The 18,358-nt window shown below is 36.9% G+C and overlaps 3 protein-coding genes across 5 annotated transcripts in view; 2 read left to right on the forward strand and 1 right to left on the reverse strand.

Moving 5' to 3' along the window:
• Nucleotides 1–2,330, forward strand: part of LOC106162078 (uncharacterized) — a 32,009-nt gene extending 29,679 nt beyond the window's left edge. For both annotated transcript variants that reach the window (XM_087012976.1, XM_087012977.1), the window contains one exon: nucleotides 533–2,330. In XM_087012976.1, the coding sequence (XP_086869102.1) occupies nucleotides 533–837 (305 nt within the window). In that variant the 3' untranslated portion in view covers nucleotides 838–2,330. The remainder of the gene's footprint in view (nucleotides 1–532) is intronic.
• On the reverse strand, nucleotides 1,957–8,516 carry LOC106162071 (chondroitin-polymerizing factor, non-catalytic subunit). The gene is made up of 6 exons (XM_013539180.2): nucleotides 7,791–8,516; nucleotides 6,916–7,044; nucleotides 6,444–6,583; nucleotides 6,053–6,171; nucleotides 5,631–5,744; nucleotides 1,957–5,446 (listed from the first exon to the last, which is right to left on the reverse strand). Exons 1-6 carry the CDS (start codon nucleotides 8,514–8,516, stop codon nucleotides 4,320–4,322), a joined length of 2,355 nt encoding a protein of 784 aa, XP_013394634.2. The 3' UTR covers nucleotides 1,957–4,319.
• On the forward strand, nucleotides 7,824–18,083 carry LOC106162073 (26S proteasome regulatory subunit 8). 2 transcript variants are annotated; one of them, XM_087012975.1, is made up of 11 exons: nucleotides 7,824–7,939; nucleotides 9,898–9,978; nucleotides 10,440–10,509; nucleotides 10,661–10,758; nucleotides 11,998–12,123; nucleotides 12,742–12,903; nucleotides 13,148–13,311; nucleotides 13,543–13,696; nucleotides 16,662–16,760; nucleotides 17,078–17,275; nucleotides 17,574–18,083. In XM_087012975.1, the coding sequence occupies exons 1-11, from the start codon at nucleotides 7,928–7,930 to the stop codon at nucleotides 17,625–17,627; spliced, it is 1,218 nt and encodes a 405-aa protein (XP_086869101.1). In that variant the 5' UTR covers nucleotides 7,824–7,927; the 3' UTR covers nucleotides 17,628–18,083. The 2 variants fall into 2 exon arrangements, with proteins under 2 accessions (XP_086869101.1, XP_013394638.1); XM_013539184.2 differs by lacking the exon at nucleotides 7,824–7,939 and adding an exon at nucleotides 8,520–8,669.
• The last annotated feature ends 275 nt before the right edge of the window (nucleotides 18,084–18,358 follow it).

The following is an 18,358-nucleotide window of genomic DNA, read 5'->3' on the forward strand; positions in this document are numbered from 1 at the left end:
GACATGCTGTCATAACTACCACACTGTTTTCACTGACATGCTGTCATAACTCTCACACTGTTTTCACAGACATGCTGTCATAACTACCACACTGTTTTCACAGACATGCTGTCACAACTTCCACACTGTTTTCACCAGCTTCCTGTCACAACTTCCACACTTTTCACAGACATGCTGTCACAACAACCACACTGTTTTCACTGACTTGCTGTCATATCTACCACACTGTTTTCACAGACATGCTGTCACAACAACCACACTGTTTTCACTGACATGCTGTCACAACTACCACACTGTTTTCACTGACATGCTGTCACAACTGAGGCACTGTTTAAAACAAAATACTGTCACAGCTAAAAAAACTGCTTTACAGGGGCAGAAACTTGGTGGTTAGTTTAACACTACAAGGTATTTTATTACTCACTCTAAAACTCACTCTCACACACATCCACATTTCAGTTATGAAACTCTAAAACTCACTCTCACACACATCCACACTAAATCTTATAGAAGAAATTTTCTTTCATTACAGGAAGTGTCTTCATTTTCCCCTTCTACTACACCAGATCTGCAGAGATGTATATTCCAAAACCTACAAATATGGCTGCAGCTGTCAACACCAGTGCACTGCTGAATGTGTCCACTACTACCATTACTACTACTACTGCAAAAAAACCCACCAAGATCCCACCAGGAATGGAGCAGAATCCAGACTACTGCAACCCCACATTATATATGTATGCATTTGTTGCCACACTTATCATCTATGGTGTAGTAGTTTTGGTGGTTCTTCTATTTTGTTGTTGGTTGATTAAATTGGGAGCAACCAGGAAGTAGTAATAACATACCTTTTGAGATACCAGTTGTAGATCTTGCCAATGGCCCTCTGTCACATACCATATCACAGGGAGCACCATGTATATTGCCACATATCACCTTCATATATTATAACTTTTCTCAAGGAAAGCACTAGTGTGGTGCCAGCTAGTAGCCAAACTTGAGGTATGGCCTCTAGTCTACTCTAGGTATGGCCTCTAGTCTACTCTAGGTATGGCCTCTAGTCTACTCCAGGTATGGCCTCTAGTCTACTCTAGGTATGGCCTCTAGTCTACTCTAGGTATGGCCTCTAGTCTACTCTAGGTATGGCCTCTAGTCTACTCTTTCCATCTGTATGTCACAATGAACCTGGTTTCTTATAGGTACACAGATCAGAAATTGTTCAATCCTAAAAGCATAAGGGTAAACTTTTAGTACAAAATACTTCCCTTCATGCCAAATTCATCTACCTCATTTTCTTCATTCATTTTAAACACTATTTTCAAACTTTTTTGGAACATTTTGAAAGTTTTAGTTTTTCAGAAACAGGGTCCAAGACATTGATTCCTTCTCTGCTTGATGTAGATCAGTTATAAACTTATAGTGAAGACGAGAGGAGGGGAAAACAAAACAAACATTCCAAAAGTGATCTGTGATAGCTTCAGTATTTACTTTTTAACTGTAATTTTAGTGTCATTGCAGTGAGAATCAGGTTGTATATAATCATATGCATATGAAGTAGATGAAACGACTGCAGGATAGAATAAAATCAAGTAGGAAGTCAGTCAGTTTTAACACCTTAGTATTTAGTTCCTCATGAGTTGAGCACTGTCAATATGAAGAAGACTACATTATATATTTTGCATGTATATATGTGTGTGTGTGTTACACATTTAGAAAGTTGTCTTAGGCATAATTTTACCTGCTGCACACCAGGCTGGAAAAACTTTTATGATTTTCAAACATGCAGCAATAACACAGACTGGTATATTAGTGTACTTTATTCAGAGATTTTAATGTTCATGAATTCCCCCCCGATTTCGGGTGATTTTTTTGTTGGTTTGTGCATGTGCATTTTTACTGTACTTATACCATCCATTTTGTGGGTGAATTATGATATTGGATTGAATAGCATTGGACTAAGAAAAGTTCTTGATTTATTGAGATACCAAGTTTATTCACAATGAAATATAAACAATTCCAGTAATTTAAGTACCTGTACCCATTCAAAAAAATTGTAATATTTGGCAAGTATAAAAACTCAATTCTGACTCTCCATGGTCAACTCCAGCCTTACTTATATAGCACATTTTGCCAACTGAGGACTAATTGTTGATTGATCCTCACAACTCATTAGCATTCTATTGGCTAACAAAAAAGATATTTTCATTATATTGCTATTTTGTAATAATAGTAATGTGTTTATCAAAAAACGTTGTCAATGGTTTTCTAGCATTAAAATGTGATGAAAGACTATGGACTGCATCAAAAATAAAGAGCTTAACAAAAGCAAATGAATTGTCCTGTAATATCTTAATACATCCTTCATCAATTGCAGAAAAATATACCAAAAAATTCCACAATAAACTTCCCCCTATTTTAACTGGCTAGACTTCAAAAGATCAATTTGAAAAATAGAAATACACATTTTGGATTGCACTGTCACAAATTTATTGAAAACTAAAAAGTAAATAGAAAAATGTAATACCCCTTCAAAGTCGATACAAGCAAACTAAGGCTAATAAGTGTACAGACAAATGCAGTTTCTTTAAAAAAATTCTAAATAATCATTACACCAAAATAATAAAAACAAGACCAATACTTACACTGAGCAAAGCTATAACCCCCCTCCCCCCCTATGAATAATTTATGTAACATGTAGTGGGCTTCTGACAGTAATCTGCAGCACTTGGTATGGTTGTTAAATTTAACAATATGTATATATAACCCATAATGCTGGTAAAAATTTTAAAGCATTGCATGGGGTGTTTATATTTTTTGCACAGTGTATATTAAAAAAAGAAAAGAACAAAATACAAGTAAATGAAACAGTTTTAGCTTTAACGGGGTTACCAAGTTGATGAGAGAGCCAAAAGTTTTTTATTTATTAATTTGGGAGGGGGGGTGGATCTAAGGACAAATTGGATAATGTTAAGTTTCAAACTTGCCCAGAGTTCCAGAACAATTATTTACCAGAGTTTGCATCAAAATGGCAACACTGCTGCCCACTTATTGCAGTAAAAAGAAAAAGACCAAGTTCCCTGTCTGGCCATGCTGTCAGCCACTAGTGACACCAGGATGTGCAGACACTGTGGTCTCGGTACCTTATTACAAATATAGTAGCACCACAAATAAATTGTTGCATACTGAACTGGCACTGAACAAAATGCTGACCAGTGGAAGATAAGCTAGATACTTCATAAAATTATTTTATCTTTCATATCTAAATGAACATTAACTTCTGGTTAACACACTAAAAAAAAAAATAAAAAAATAAAAAACTTGAATTGAAATTGAAAATATATAAATAAATGCCCTAATATTGCACAGGGCTCTTTTCTTTTCCACACTCATACACAACTATAAGTTATCAACTATTCTCTTCTCCATCTACAATATCTTTTGGCACCTTTATATTGTGACTCTATAAGTATACTGACAGTCAATGAAAACGCATAATTTATTTATCATTAATATTTTAAGTTCCTTTGGCACATTAAGAAAATGACAGTTTTCATGTGAAATATGACCCATTATTCAGTCACACAAGGTGAAATAAAGGTCAGAAAAGATCATTAAAATGCAAGGTCACGTGATCAAATCTCTTTGGTTCCGCCCAGCCTCCAGCATCCCCAGGGCCCGCAGTCGCTCTTCCAGTGTCAGACGTGGCATCACAGAACTTTTTTGTCATGTGTCACTGTCATACTGAATTTGGTGAATACCTTTAACAGGCTTAATTAATCACTATAGTTTGAACCTGACTAATTCACACCAATCACAAGACAGGAAAATCACATTTTTGTAACAGCTGATCACAAAATCCAAAGAAACGGAAATTTTAAACATCCTAGTGGTCAGCCCACTCTCTTATGACCAAACAAGTGCATTTGTACTCGTTTATATGGTTGGAATCAATTCTCGATACAAGAAAGTACAAGAAAGTTTTCTGATGCGTTTTCACTGACTGTCAGTATACATCTCTGCAATATATGAATAGCCATGCAGTAATGTAGAACTTACACATAAAAATATACGTAACTCTTTGAAGTTGCGATTCCAGGCATTTGACTAGAAAATTTTGATTATGACAAACCCTCCCATGCACATGCACCCGATACCTTCATAATATGAATAATGATGATAATGACAATTTAAAACATACACCCATGCCCTTCATCATGGAATACATCTTTAACCAAATACATATGCAAAAACATTGACCGATCATTGATCCATTTTGAGGCTCTTCAAGTCCCCATGGACAGTTTATGCCTGTGTGTTGTTTATCTTTTCAACATGTCTGGCTTCATGTGGTTGACAATGGGGTCCCTCTGCCTCTGGATCACCTGCAGGTGGGATTTATCCACTTTCTTCTGGTGTTCAAATATCAACATGGCCAGTTGTGAGCTGCTGGCCAGTCCCTCGGCACGGCTGCGCAGGCAGCGCTGGTACTGTTCCTGGGCAAGGACTGGGTTGCAGATACGCTGACGATAGCGGTGCTTCAGGGCAGGTTCCACAGCACGGAATATGTGCAATTTTTTCTCCTGCACAAAGAGCTCAAACAAGTCCATCCTGGCCAGTTCCTTACTCGTCTTATTAGAAGAACAACGGATAAAATCTGAGTTGTAAAAGCTGGCATGGTCAAATGAATGGACATCAAAATGACCAAAATTTCTGTTAATGTCAATCACAGTTGGGAAAGGCTTCTCCTCATAGATTAGGTTAGGTTTATATTGATAAAACCCCACAGGAAAGAACACCTGCCAGTTAGCTATGGTGTTCATCCTGACTCGATTCAGAAAGTCTATGGACAGTTCCATTCCTACAGTACACATCAACAGTATAGAGTCTGGCTTAAACTTTCTTGATATAGCCTCTATGATGGTCAGCTGTGTGGGGCTGCTGGTCCGTAGACTTAAAGAGGTTATCTTGGCTCCATTCTGATACTTGTTTTCATAGTATGTGATCATAGATTTCAGCACACTAAAGCTGTCATCTCCAGCCTCTGCTGGGTCGTAGATGAACACAATCAGGAGATCTGTGTTGTCGCCAGCATCCAGGCACGTGTGAGCATAGGAATCTAAAAAACTGACCACCCCATCGCGGTCACTGGCCATTATAGGTAAAATGAGATTGACTTTAGAATTCTCGGTTACATATGGCATAGGAATGATTTCAAGCAAGCTGAGAGGACGAACAAGATGGACCCTACGCTGGTAAATTTTATCGTTGTTTTCTGGTGATGATGTATCCTTTAATTCCAGGTCAAGTGTGTACTCCATGCCTCTGGAAGGGTCGAACCTGCGGTACCCATTGACCAGCCTGTGGTAGGTGAACCTGTTGTTGTGTTTCTGGTTCAGTTTTGTCATTGCTGTCTTCAGAATGTCGGCAACATCTTGCTTATCAATTCCTGGAAAGGATGAAAAGGTCAAATTAAATTAAGTTTATAAGTTTAGTACCCCTTTGTTTCTTATATTACTCCCCTTTTTATCACCCTGTAGTTAGGCAGAGTTTGGATTTCTGATTTAGGTCCATACATTTAGTGTAGAAATTTCACATACATTAGACAAATATAATATGAGCCCTTATGTTACCTTTCAGTTCTTCCACAGTGCTGAAATCCCCCTTCAAATAGATGTGTTTCTCAGTGAAGTAATCCCAGCGCAGCACATCATATCTGTTCTTGGGACGAAATGGCTGCTGAACACCTGAAAATCAGCAGAATGTGTTCCATGTGACCAGACACTGAGAGTGTGTGTTAGACTGGACTAAACTGATTGATTCACGTGTGAGAACATTGCAGGGAATCAAATACTAAATGAAATTTTTGTCATATCACTGTAGTTTGCATTAACATGTATTGTGATTTTATGGAATTTGTCTTTGGATCACAAAAAGCTTAACCTACAGATTTATTAATCTCCAAAGGCCAAAAAAATAGAATTTGAAATAAATAACTTACCAAATATTGAAAATAAATAAAATCATAAAAAATGATTGTAACCAATAAGCTTACCTACAGGCCAGCCAGCATGCTCATTAGGGTCGGGGGTCAACCGACTTATATTAATGATGGATTTCTGTAGAGCATCTATCTGCTGCTTTGTCTCATTATACTCCAACTGGCAGAAATACCTGAGACACAATGATTCACAATACATGTAAATAATCTTATACCACCATGGCTTTAGATAAAATCATTTACTGGCTTTTAAGCTGGTTGTTTTGTCTGCTAAATTTATAGAAGTATTTACTAACTTACTGGACCAGTGTGACATCCACTCAATGTCCATTATGTATAGAAAGCATTCTAAGAACACGATGAAGTATCTGCACACTTCTGTGTACAACAAATACTGCTTAAAAATATTAACCATAACAAGTCTTAAACTGATGTAAATCAGTACCTGTGTAGTTTGTACATGGTGATATCATCCTGCACTGTGCTTACAGTAAGAGCTTTGTTAAATGAGTCCGTTTTTCTCAGGTCATCTATTTCTTTGTCAAAATCCAAATCTTTATTAGCCACATATCTATATTCTTTACCCTGGAAATATAACAGATTGTTCAAGATATAACTAAGTGACTTTATAACAGGGCAGATATGTTCAAGCACATTCTTGTCAGTAAGTGATACAATGACCTTCTACTGGGAGTGACATTGGTAATTCACACCCCTGAATGAATTCATTGCTGCTCAACTGCAAACAGGTTATTTACAATTTCAGAAAATCATTCTGCAGAATTTCTGGATTTCTTTTTTGCAACTGCCATAAAATGTCCTTTTTCCCTTTTACCCTGTGTAAGAACACTGCCCATTGAGTACAAGCAATTCATTTCTATAACCATACACTAGTAGTAATTGTGGAGTGGACTTACCAGTATCTGTGCTGTACACTTCTGGTCAGTGGAGTGGATGATACACCTGCCCAGGTTGTCTGCGTGTTCAGAGGCCAGCGCATTCTGTGCACACCACTCCAGGTTGTCGACCACACTGCTCAGCACCGACTGAAACACAGGGAAATAAACATGTCACTTCTCATTCCTTAAGTCTACACACATAATTTTAGGCTGCTTCCAACACCAATATTTTAATGTAAAATGAGTCTTTTTTTCAATTTGGCAATTTGCTTGTACCCACCCCTATAAACATCAGTGAGTTAAGACACTAAGTTTGTACCAGCCCCTATAAAGAGCCAGGTGTTATGGAATCAGCACAGCTGATTGACTGAGGCATCTCTACCTGTACCAAATATCTTTAAAGTGCTATCAACTTGTCTTTCTCCTAGATGACTGAAACAGTTTTCAATACAAGCAGAGCACTCAGCCTTTAACTGTGTACTTTACAATACTGAGAACAATGACATGATACATTTATATTGTTGCCAGTCCTGGAGACCTCTTTAAGAACAAATATTGACTTCACATGCTAAGTACTCTCTTATAAAAAGCTGATACCTATCAAGGGTTCCGCCCAAGACATTAAATGTTAAGGCACTACAGTGCTGTGGATATTTCAACTTCATTTCCCCTTTTCATTTTATTCAACTGGTAAGAGATATCTGTGCAAGAGGCTACGAGTAGAATTGCAAAAAAAAAAAAAAATTCCAAAATCATTTTTTTCTCTTCTGTAATAAATCAAAATTAGAATCATGTACAGTGGTTATAATCTATTTCCTAGCCCTCAGTAAATAATTAAAAAAGTTAAACTACAAATCAACTTATTTCTCCTGTAGCTTAAACTAGCCACACACCTGTGAGATTACCACTCCGGCAGCCAGGCTACAGAACACATGCTGTGGGTCAAGCTGACCTATAGGCTGACCAAGGTGGACATGGAGACTCATACTGATATCACTGACAAAACTCAACACCTTCTCACCGCGGACATATGTCTTGTCAGGTATAAACATGTAGTAATCAAAATTGTTCCCATAATGATCATAGACATATTTCAACATGTGAAAAGGTTTCAGCTTTGTGCGTCCGTCTGGGAAACTGACGATGGCCATTCCAGTTGGTATTTTAGGTCCTCTTCTATCCATAAAGAATACAAGTTTTGGCACGTAATGTGCAAGTGTTTTGTTTACCGCTACACCAAGAGAGTTGATGCTGTCTTTTGTGGTGATAACTCCAACAAATAGTTTCTCTCTGATGCCAAGTTCGGTGCTGGCATATCTTGGTCGAATTAATCTTCTTGGTCCATTTGCAGCAACAGCGTGTTCCTCGTGAGGTCTTAATTTTGGTTCAAAGTCATCTGAATTGCTGTAATCGAAATTAAGTTTTTCATTTAACGATCTGCCAGGACCAAGATGATCCGATTTAGCAGAATGTGGGAATTTTTCCATCTGACCCCCATGCAGATCGCAGCTTTCGTCAAAAGCTGGGGCAAATAAAAGACTGAAAAATATGCCCAAACACAAACCTCCTGTGATAGGCATCATGGCCTTCAAACAATGCAGAGCCTTCCTTACCACCATGGTGCTGATCGAAGGAATGATCTGAAATAAACACCCGGGTTCACTTGATGAATTTTGATGCGAGATCTAGCCTTCCATCTTGAAAAATTCCCGTCATGCACCTAATCTCATTTTTTCTCGTGAAACATCCAATAATCCAAGATGGCGCAGCAGGTAATGTTCCAGTCGTGCAAATTTTTGCTTAATTTTAGATAGATTTCGTGAATGATATAATATATGAAGAAAATATTTTACTTCATTTGGGAATTTATTTACAATTAAGTTCTACTGTCAGCCAAAAACCTGTTGGTTTTAAGAAACGGCCCCTTACTATCTGCCGGCTTATTGAGCTAAGTCATCTTCTTTTCGGACCGCTTCTTTTCTTCTCACTTTCCAGTTAATGTAACCGTTTTTGTTATTAGTCACAGTTTGCCATGTAATTATTTCCGCAGAGCCGTGAGAGCTTTTAGGACTATATGCTACATATGACTTCACTGCAAGTTTAAGTCTCTGAGTAAATACCACCAGGCAGATTTTATTATCGGACCATAAAGTTACCAGCATTCTGTCACTGACGCGATTAGGAATCACAGATACTGAATGAAAAAGAATCATTCAACCAGCAAAGCAATATATTATCTCAGTATTCAAAATACAATGGCTTGTGCTGCCAAGAATATTAAAGATTCAAGAACTTGATTTGTTCCAACTGTTGTTCAAAAGAGCCATCCACACATGATGCAAAATTGCTGATACTGTTATGGCACATTGTATAACACTCCCCTATCCCTCTGAAATCACCTAACCCATATATGATATAGAATACTGTTCACAATAATTCTTCCTGGGCTTAAATGTTATTGTTTCTGTCTGAGTTACATGCAGACGACTATTTAGCATTAGAATTTGTGTGGCTAGCAGATAAATCCTAGGCCGTACTCGCAACCATAGTTGATCCGCATACGATCAGATGCGCAGATCAAATATGGCTGACCCTCTTGAAAGCTTACTGTGTAATCCCTGCAAGGAATCAATTTGTTGTCTATTATGAAGGGATAATGTTACTCACTACTCTGTTGATGGAAAAACTGGTTGGCTTCAACGGAGTGTTGGGTTAAGTAGATGAGAGTGAAAATAAAGATTTAAGAGTTCCTGCACCACAATGGAATGCATGCATAAACTGGTAGTCATTCTATAATTTTTGGCACCCATATCTTTCATGTGTTAGCATAGCAATTTTTGTCAGACTGTATACAGAAGTGCTAATGCTGGAAAATTTGTGCTAGTAGGCAAAGTGAACACCTAAATGTTGAAAACGTGAGGATATGAAACTCATGATCAATGTCTTGGATGTTAGGATGCATGGAGGAAAGCTTTAATTTGTCTGATTTTTTTTCTTCAGAAAATGGAAGTGGATGGTCTAAACAATGTTAGCCATGAAGGGATCAAACAGTATTATGTTGGGAAAATTGAAGAATTACAGGTATTTATATTTTAAAGCTGTTTGTTTTATTTTTTCTGAAAATTAACTTTATGTTTATCATGGTTGCTGAAGAGGTCTCTTAATTTGTTTGTAAAAAAAAAGGTTTAAAAAATAACAGTGGTGTAATTTGTGGCATTTAGACAAATTGTTATAAAAACAATGATTTATTTTTCTAAAAAAGATGAATTTGCATTTGTGACAATTTTTTTTTTAGGTTGTTTAAACAATGTATGCATATTAGGTCATTTACAATTCTGAAGATGGACATGATAAGTTTTCTGACTCTTTTGTTCAGAATATTTAAATATTTGATAAGCTTAACATGGATTTAATTTGCTGAAAGGGTTTTAATTGAAGACCTTGAACCACAAATACATGCCTGTTATTACTTCAAGCAGGGTACCTATAATAGTTTTGCAATGGCAAGGTACTCTAATGGTTTTTTATTACTCTAATTTCAGCAAACTGTTACAGAAAAAACACAGAATTTAAGAAGATTAGAAGCACAAAGAAATGAACTCAATGCAAAAGGTGTGTTTCAATTTCAGGTAGTATCATTTTTTAAAATTTAGTTTTGAATCAACTGTTTTCTGGAAATCTATCATGGCAGTCTGATTATTGTGCTTAAATTGATAATTAAGTTTGTATTCTTTGTGAGAAAGGAAATCCAATTTGCTTTCAGTGCGAATGTTACGTGAAGAACTTCAGCTTCTCCAGGAACAAGGCTCATATGTTGGAGAGGTAGTCAAGGCAATGGACAAAAAGAAAGTTCTAGTAAAAGTAAGTGCCATTTTCATATTGTTGTTTTGGTCTGATGTTCATGTTAATACTTAGTTTAGTACTTAGTATTGAAAGCAATATGGTGGCATTTGATGAGGTTTAGTTGCAGCGATTTGACAACTGGCTTCCTATGCATTTTTATGTACAGACACAGATGTGTCTGTACATATTGCCATCACCTGCGTCTGTCGTCGCCGGCGCCGGCGCCGTGCACTTTCCTTGTAAACACGATAAGTGGAAGGCAGTTTTACTTTTTGGCTTTATATTTACAGAGCTGATGAATATTCATAAAACGCAGGTCAAGTTCGAAAATCAGCATGATCGGGCCATTATTGTTGAAGATATGCTGTTTTTTCACTTTTCAGCATAAATGCAACACTGTAAACACATTTCAAGGAAAACCGATAGGCCTGTTGTCATGAAACTCACAGGAGTGGTCATTCCTGCTAAAACGCAGGTTGAGTTCAAAAATCAGCATAATCGGGCCATTATTTTAAAGAAATGCCGTTTTTTCACATTTCCTCAGATTAAATTCTTATGCATGTTAACAGTTTCAATTTTTAATTAATAAGATACGTAAAAGTGTTTGTTTGGCATTTCCTGCATCTTTACAACATCATTACTTGATTATGTAAAATGATGGTAAACTTGTTATCGTGTATTGTGTAATAAAGTGTCAAAAATGGAAATAAACTCATATCATTGCAGTTTGTCAGATTCAATCATTCACTATGTTCAGAATCTCAGAATGGAAGAAATTGGACATTTAACACTGCTCTATTAATATTTTTCCCATCTCATCAATTTTCTTAGTTGATCATATAAAAATGGTAGTAAACTGTTAATTTTGTTTTATGTTAGAAATTGTTAAATGCAGTTTGTTTGGTAATTCTTACTGCCAGTTAAACGTTTTCACATATTGGCATTTTCAAGGTGTGACTTTGAAGTTCCATGGGCTTGTTTATTATTGCATCAAAATTGGCAAAATGACCTCTTTCGCATCCTTTTTTCTGTTATTTTGTCTGTACATTTGACAGCTTTGCTGCCTTGTTAAGAATATTCTTTTAAACAAATAAGGATTGCAATTCAGTCCAATTTAATAACTCAGTTTATATTACTTTTTCATATTTTGAGAACAGTTCTCATTACATTCTTCAGAGCCAGATCTTCTTCAGATCCAAAAGGCAGTTTTGTTGATAAATAAGATGAGAATGATTTGATTGTATCTTCCTTCCTCAGGTCCATCCAGAAGGCAAGTTTGTGGTTGACTTGGACAAGAACATAGACATCAATGATGTCACACCTAATCTCAGAGTGGCCCTAAGGAATGACAGCTACACACTGCACAAAATACTGCCAAATAAAGTAAGTCTTTTGTGTATAGTAGACTGGTATAAATGTGAAATATGGAAGATTTACTCATAAAAAGTAGAGCTATCAGCTTCAAAAAAAAAAAAAAAAAACAGAAACCATATTTCACATTTTGAGTCCCCAAAGAAGGCAGCAAGCTGAAAAACTGACATTGTACCAGACACAGTAGATCTTTATATATGCATTTAAATCTAACTAATATATTTCTTATATACAAAATCTACACAGTGATTTATGACAAATCTTCAAAGCTTCTTGTGTACAAATGAAAGCTATTTTGGAACTATAATAAACAGCACAGATTCTGATCTTAAATCAGCGAATATAATAATATAATATGACATCATTGCGACACGTAACATTAATCAATGATGTAATTGCCTTCTTTTTACTAATCAGAGATAAGGAAACATTACATATCAGACACCAGCAATGATGCAACTTCAGTGTTATTTTGGATGACTTGAAAATATTGAGCAGAATTTTTCCAGAAATGCTTCTGTGGATTTCCTCATAATTATAAGCAATCAGCATTGGCTTGACCAAGAGCAAGACAGAATGGGAAGATCACTTTCATCACAGGGTTAATTTCACTTTACTTTGTGTTTCCAGGTAGATCCATTAGTGAGCCTTATGATGGTGGAAAAAGTCCCAGACTCCACTTACGAGATGGTAGGAGGTCTGGATAAACAAATAAAGGAGATCAAGGAAGTAATAGAGCTGCCAGTCAAACATCCTGAACTGTTTGATGCATTAGGAATAGCTCAACCAAAGGTGATTGTTGTACATGTTACTTATGGTTGCATGAAAACTCCGGATCTGTAATAGGAGTTTTTGCGCTTTAAGACATGTAGAAATACATGCAAATCCTGGAAATATAAGTCATATTTCCTTTTGGACAAATTACGACACATGAAGATACTAATCAGAATATACCATAATTTGCAAATTTGGTAACAAAACACTGGCACTGATGTATATGTTGCAGCAAGTTCAACAGTGATTTGGTCAATTTCAGGGTGTGTTGCTGTATGGTCCTCCTGGCACTGGGAAGACATTACTAGCACGTGCCGTAGCTCACCACACAGACTGTACCTTCATCCGCGTGTCAGGGTCTGAGCTGGTCCAGAAGTTTATTGGTGAAGGGGCCAGGATGGTGCGAGAACTGTTTGTCATGGCAAGGTGATTTAATGAGAGATATTCATATTCTTCATTTGTATGTTTGTTTTTAAATTTAGTTGGATGTTGTAGGAAAGTGTTAAAATTACAGCCAAGTTAGCATTCTAGGATCAGTTCTAGGATCATTCTAGGATCAGTTCTAGGTGTTTAGTAATACTAGAAGGCATGTGTCCTTGCTATGCATGATAACTGAACACAATGATAATCAAGAAGCCTTGCAACTGTTTATTTCAGAGAGCATGCTCCATCTATCATCTTCATGGATGAGGTGGATTCCATTGGTTCCACGCGTCTTGAGGGCGGGTCAGGAGGGGACAGTGAGGTCCAGAGAACCATGTTGGAGCTGCTAAATCAGCTGGATGGTTTTGAACCAAAGCAAAACATCAAGGTAAGATAGAATGAAAAGACACCAAGAACTGGAATATAGAAACCTATGACTGAAGTCTTAAAGGTTAAAGGGATAATAACTCTTCGTATGAGATCTATATTTCACAATAAAAACATTGTGAATAACTCATAGAAATAGAATATATTCTGTTTTACCATAAAAACGGCAGTTATAACTATAAATTCTGATATTTGAGCTTGTCTTTAAACCACGTGACCTCCATTGATGGCTATACTCTGTTAAAATCTCTTAAGAGATTTTAACAAAAAACCAAACTTTTTAGAAAAAAACCAGGGACTAACTTTGAATGTAAAAATGGGTTTATTAACCATTGGTAAGTATGGGAAAATTGTTGTTTACTCCAGGAAAATTCATTTTTTGGCCGAAACGAAGAGTTATTATCCCTTTAACATGCAGTAGAGCAATGATTGTTTTAATGCAGTTTTATCACCTTGTGTGTGTTTGGTTGGACAATGTGAATGACTTAGCAGAGCATATAGATATTCTTTGAAAGAATTTTTTTGTGGTCTCTAGATAGGGTGATTAAATAGAATTATTTGTTACTTAGAGACTACATACCATCAGTCCAGCATGATGGGTTGGTCAAGCTGGAGCAAAGTCCATAGGTGGTGGACAGAAACGTCCTGTTTGACTAATGTATTTAGTCTGACTCTTAGTAAAGAATTCCATTTTATTATATGGATCTTGGCGTCCTTGATTTTTTTATGGTGGAACATATTTGTTTTTTCTAGATGTGGCAAGATGTTTATTAGTACCACCAGCGTGTACGCTGGCGGTACTCATGGTTTTAGTCCCGACCCGTCTCGTCCGGCTCCGCCGGCTCCGTTGGCTCCGCCAGCTCCGCGTACTGGCGCCGGATACAAGTCACCGTTACCGCTTCTCCTCCTAGACCGCAAGGACCGCTGTCCCCATCTCTTGGATTTAGGTCACATATAACCTCAACTTGAACCCCCAGGTTTTTTTGTCTCAGTCGGTGCATTAACCTGGGCATGACGCTCGTTGAAATGCACCCTTGTTAAAATTTTTGAAAATTCAATGCCAATTATCTACCCTACGGAAGGAATTATGGGGAAAATTTCTACAGATGGCTTTTCAAAAGTCATATGTGTAGATTTCAAATATGCCCTTGGATTTGACCTTTGACCTTTATATCAAGGTCAAACGGGCCAAAATTTTCAAAAAAATGAAATTTTTTACAAAAAAAATATTATTTGCGCTGTTATTCAGACACTACACAGACTTAACCAATAATATTAATGGAAAGTGTTACCCTTTGGGTCTTCTTTCATCTCCGTGAATTTGGGGTCAATCGGTGCATTTTCACGGGAGAAGCGGCCATAAGATACCGTAACTGAAAACTGTCTCTAATTCGGGAACCGTTAATGCTAGCGACCCGTTCTTTTTTGCATTTTGTAGAGCATGTAAAGCCCAACATTGCATATGGTCTCCGTTTATTTGTATTTCATACGGTTTTCGTGTTATGCTGTATTAAAAATTACATTGAGGTGGCACATTATTGTAACTCAGAATTGTAACATTATATCTCCAAAACTGGCAGAGATAGGTCAATAGTTACTATTAAAGTTGAATAGGATGTAACATACTGGCAATTTAACAGTGACCATAAAATTGACCTTTTACCTACTTTTCATCATGAATGGAACTTTGCAAATTTTCGTTCCCTTTTATCTCCAAAACTGGCAGAGATAGGTTCATAGTTACTATTGAACTTGAATAGGAAGTCATATACTGGCAATTTACTGTGACCTTAAATTTGACATTTGACCTACTTTTTACCATGAACTGAACTTTGCAAATTTTTGTTCCCTTTTATCTCCAAAACTGGCAAAGATACGCCCATAGTTACTATTGAATTTGAATAGAAAGTCATTAGAGGCAATTTACTGTGACCTTTAAATTGACCTTTGACCTACTTTTCACCATGAACTGAACTTTGCAAATTTTCATTCCCTTTTATCTCCAAAACTGGCAGAGATAGGTCCATAGTTACTATTGAACTTGAATAGGAAGTCATATACTGGCAATCTAAGTGTGACCTTGAAATTGACCTTTGACCTACTTTTCATCATGAATTGAACTTTGCAAATTTTCTTTCCGTTTTATCATCAAAACTGGCAGATATAGGTCCATAGTTACTATTGAACTTAAGTAGTAAGTCATATACTGGTAATTTACTGTGACCTTAAAATTGACCTTTGACCATCTTTTTACTATGAACTGAACTTTGCAAATTTTCTTTCTCCTTTATCTCCAAAACTGACAGAAATAGGTCCATAGTTACTATTGAACTTGAATAGGAAGTAATACGCTAGCAATCTGTGACCTTGAAATTGACCTTTGACCTACTTTTTATGATGAACTGCTTTTTGCATGTTTTCAGGCCTTTAAATCTGCAAAATTGGCAAAGAAATACCCATGGTTGCTATTGAACTTGAATAGAAACTCATATACTATGATATTGAAATTGACCTTTGACCTACTTTTTCACCATGAACTGAGCTTTGCATATTTTCTTGCCTCTCATATCTTTAAAACCAGCAGAGATGTGCCCCTTGTTTCCCCTAGGTTTTCTCTTTTGTCAGCATATATGCACCATTGACAACACTTTTCAAGGAAAACCAATAGGCCTTTTGTCTAGAGAATACAGGAGTGATCAAGGGTAGGAAAATGCAAGTCAATTCGAAAATCTGCTTGATTATACCATTTTTAGTTATATTTTTTTGCATATTTTGAGAACTCTTATTGATTGCATCTTATAGAGCTTGTCAAGCACAAGACTGGTGATGGTGTCCCTTTTTGGAGGGGTGGGGGGGTCCATACGAATGCGCTTACTCCAGCTGGTGGTACAATATCCGGAGGCGGTATCGCCTCTCTGATCCTCTAGTTGTGAAAGTTGTCATGTGCTTTCATGGTGATCTTTCAGGTGATTATGGCTACAAACAGAATTGACATCCTAGATTCTGCCTTGTTACGACCAGGGAGGATAGACAGGAAGATTGAATTTCCAGCTCCAAATGAAGAGGTAGGGGAGAGGTCTAGAGCCCAGGAGCAACTCTGAAAGATTTCGCTGGAAGATGGCATTTAATGCTGTATTCTTATTATTGTAACCAAAAAAGGGGATAACAAATCTGTTTAGCTATAGTCATTGCATAGCTGAGTGGATGAACAATAGAAGTATGGTGCTCATGGGAAAAAGGACATAAATGTGTATAATCTTAGACACTTAAAATGTATCAAGTGGGTTTTTATGTTCCACTCAAATACCAACACATTGTTGTTTATATTTAAGACAATTTTCAAGAGTGTTAACAACAACATTTTAATATCAACCAATTACAGGCACGCTGCGACATTCTAAAGATCCATTCCCGCAAGATGAACCTGACCCGAGGCATCAACCTTCGTAAGATAGCGGAGATGATGCCTGGTGCCTCAGGGGCGGAGGTGAAAGGGGTGTGTACAGAGGCAGGCATGTATGCTCTCAGAGAGAGGAGAGTCCATGTGACACAGGAAGACTTTGAGTTGGCTGTAGCCAAGGTGAGCAGTTCAGAGATGGTTTATTTGTGCTGTTGTTATTCCACATATTATTTTAAACATTAAATGATTAAAGGGATAATAACTCTTCGTTTTGGCCAAAAAAATGAATTTTCATGGAGTACACAACAATTTTCCCATATTTGGTTAATGAATCCATTTTTACATTCAAAGTTAGTCCCTGTTTTTTTTTATAAAAAGTTTGTTTTTAGAATGTTTTGTGCATTCATTTTCTTTCCCTTTGTAGCATAGAAAGGTTCTTTGCTGTCTGATATCAGATGTGTAATTTTATCTCTTCCAGGTCATGCAGAAAGATTCTGAAAAGAATATGTCCATTAAGAAACTCTGGAAGTAAAGAAGAGACTGAAAATGAGATGCCTAAGTTGTACAACAGCAACAGAATAGTAAAGAACGTCTGTGAAGATTTCCAATTTACAAGCAGACTTGTACAGTCCGTTTTACTTCTTCAGGATTCATTGTAAAAACCTCCACTGTGTTCACGTCTGTGCAGAGGGCAATGTGGGTCTAGTTGGACATATAGAGGAGGGCTGTTCATGCATACATTAATGCTGTACAACTAGACGGGACTTTGGATAGGATAGCAGCAGGTTTTGTAATACTGTCAACAAGGGGCATACAAGGAGGAAAATATTTATGTAATTTTGTAAGACTTAATACTGTGTTTTTTGGGTGAAATCGTAGCAATTTTGTCAATCCAAGGGAAGGACTTGTGAGCTAAACAACTGTTGTTTATATGATGCTAATTGTAAAGATACAGCACCCATGAATAAAATGTATAATTGTAAGGAGAGTGCTGTTGTTGTATGTAGTTGACCTGACCTCCAGTTAGTTTAGGATATTACCAAATTCAACAGACATGGGGAAAAGTTTGTAGGTACTCTAGGTCTGTAGGACCCACGCTGCAAGAAATCTACAGGTTCTGGCAATTATGTGCTGGTCCAAAATAAGAATTTTGTCCGTAATTCTTTTACATTGTGAATAATTTTAATGTATTTTCACAAAAACCTTGCCAGTCCAGAGAACCTGCAATATCAAACATTGTGCAGGTCTTCTGCATTTAGTGTG

This window comes from Lingula anatina, chromosome 5, assembly GCF_051362555.1.
Source record: "Lingula anatina isolate TDL-2025a chromosome 5, LinAna3.0, whole genome shotgun sequence".
NCBI lineage: Eukaryota > Metazoa > Brachiopoda > Lingulata > Lingulida > Lingulidae > Lingula > Lingula anatina.

Excerpts from the sequence above, each read along its gene's own strand:
- LOC106162073 (XM_087012975.1), top strand. Across the intron at positions 16,761-17,077 it reads TTCCAGCTCCAAATGAAGAG|GCACGCTGCGACATTCTAAA; the intron begins GTAGGGGAGAGG and ends AACCAATTACAG. Across the intron at positions 17,276-17,573 it reads TTGAGTTGGCTGTAGCCAAG|GTCATGCAGAAAGATTCTGA; the intron begins GTGAGCAGTTCA and ends TATCTCTTCCAG.
- LOC106162071 (XM_013539180.2), bottom strand. The coding sequence starts at position 8,516 with ATGGTGGTAAGGAAGGCTCTGCATTGTTTGAAGGCCATGATGCCTATC. Across the intron at positions 6,584-6,915 it reads AGTGTACAGCACAGATACTG|GGTAAAGAATATAGATATGT; the intron begins GTAAGTCCACTC and ends TTATATTTCCAG. Across the intron at positions 5,447-5,630 it reads CACTGTGGAAGAACTGAAAG|GAATTGATAAGCAAGATGTT; the intron begins GTAACATAAGGG and ends CATCCTTTCCAG.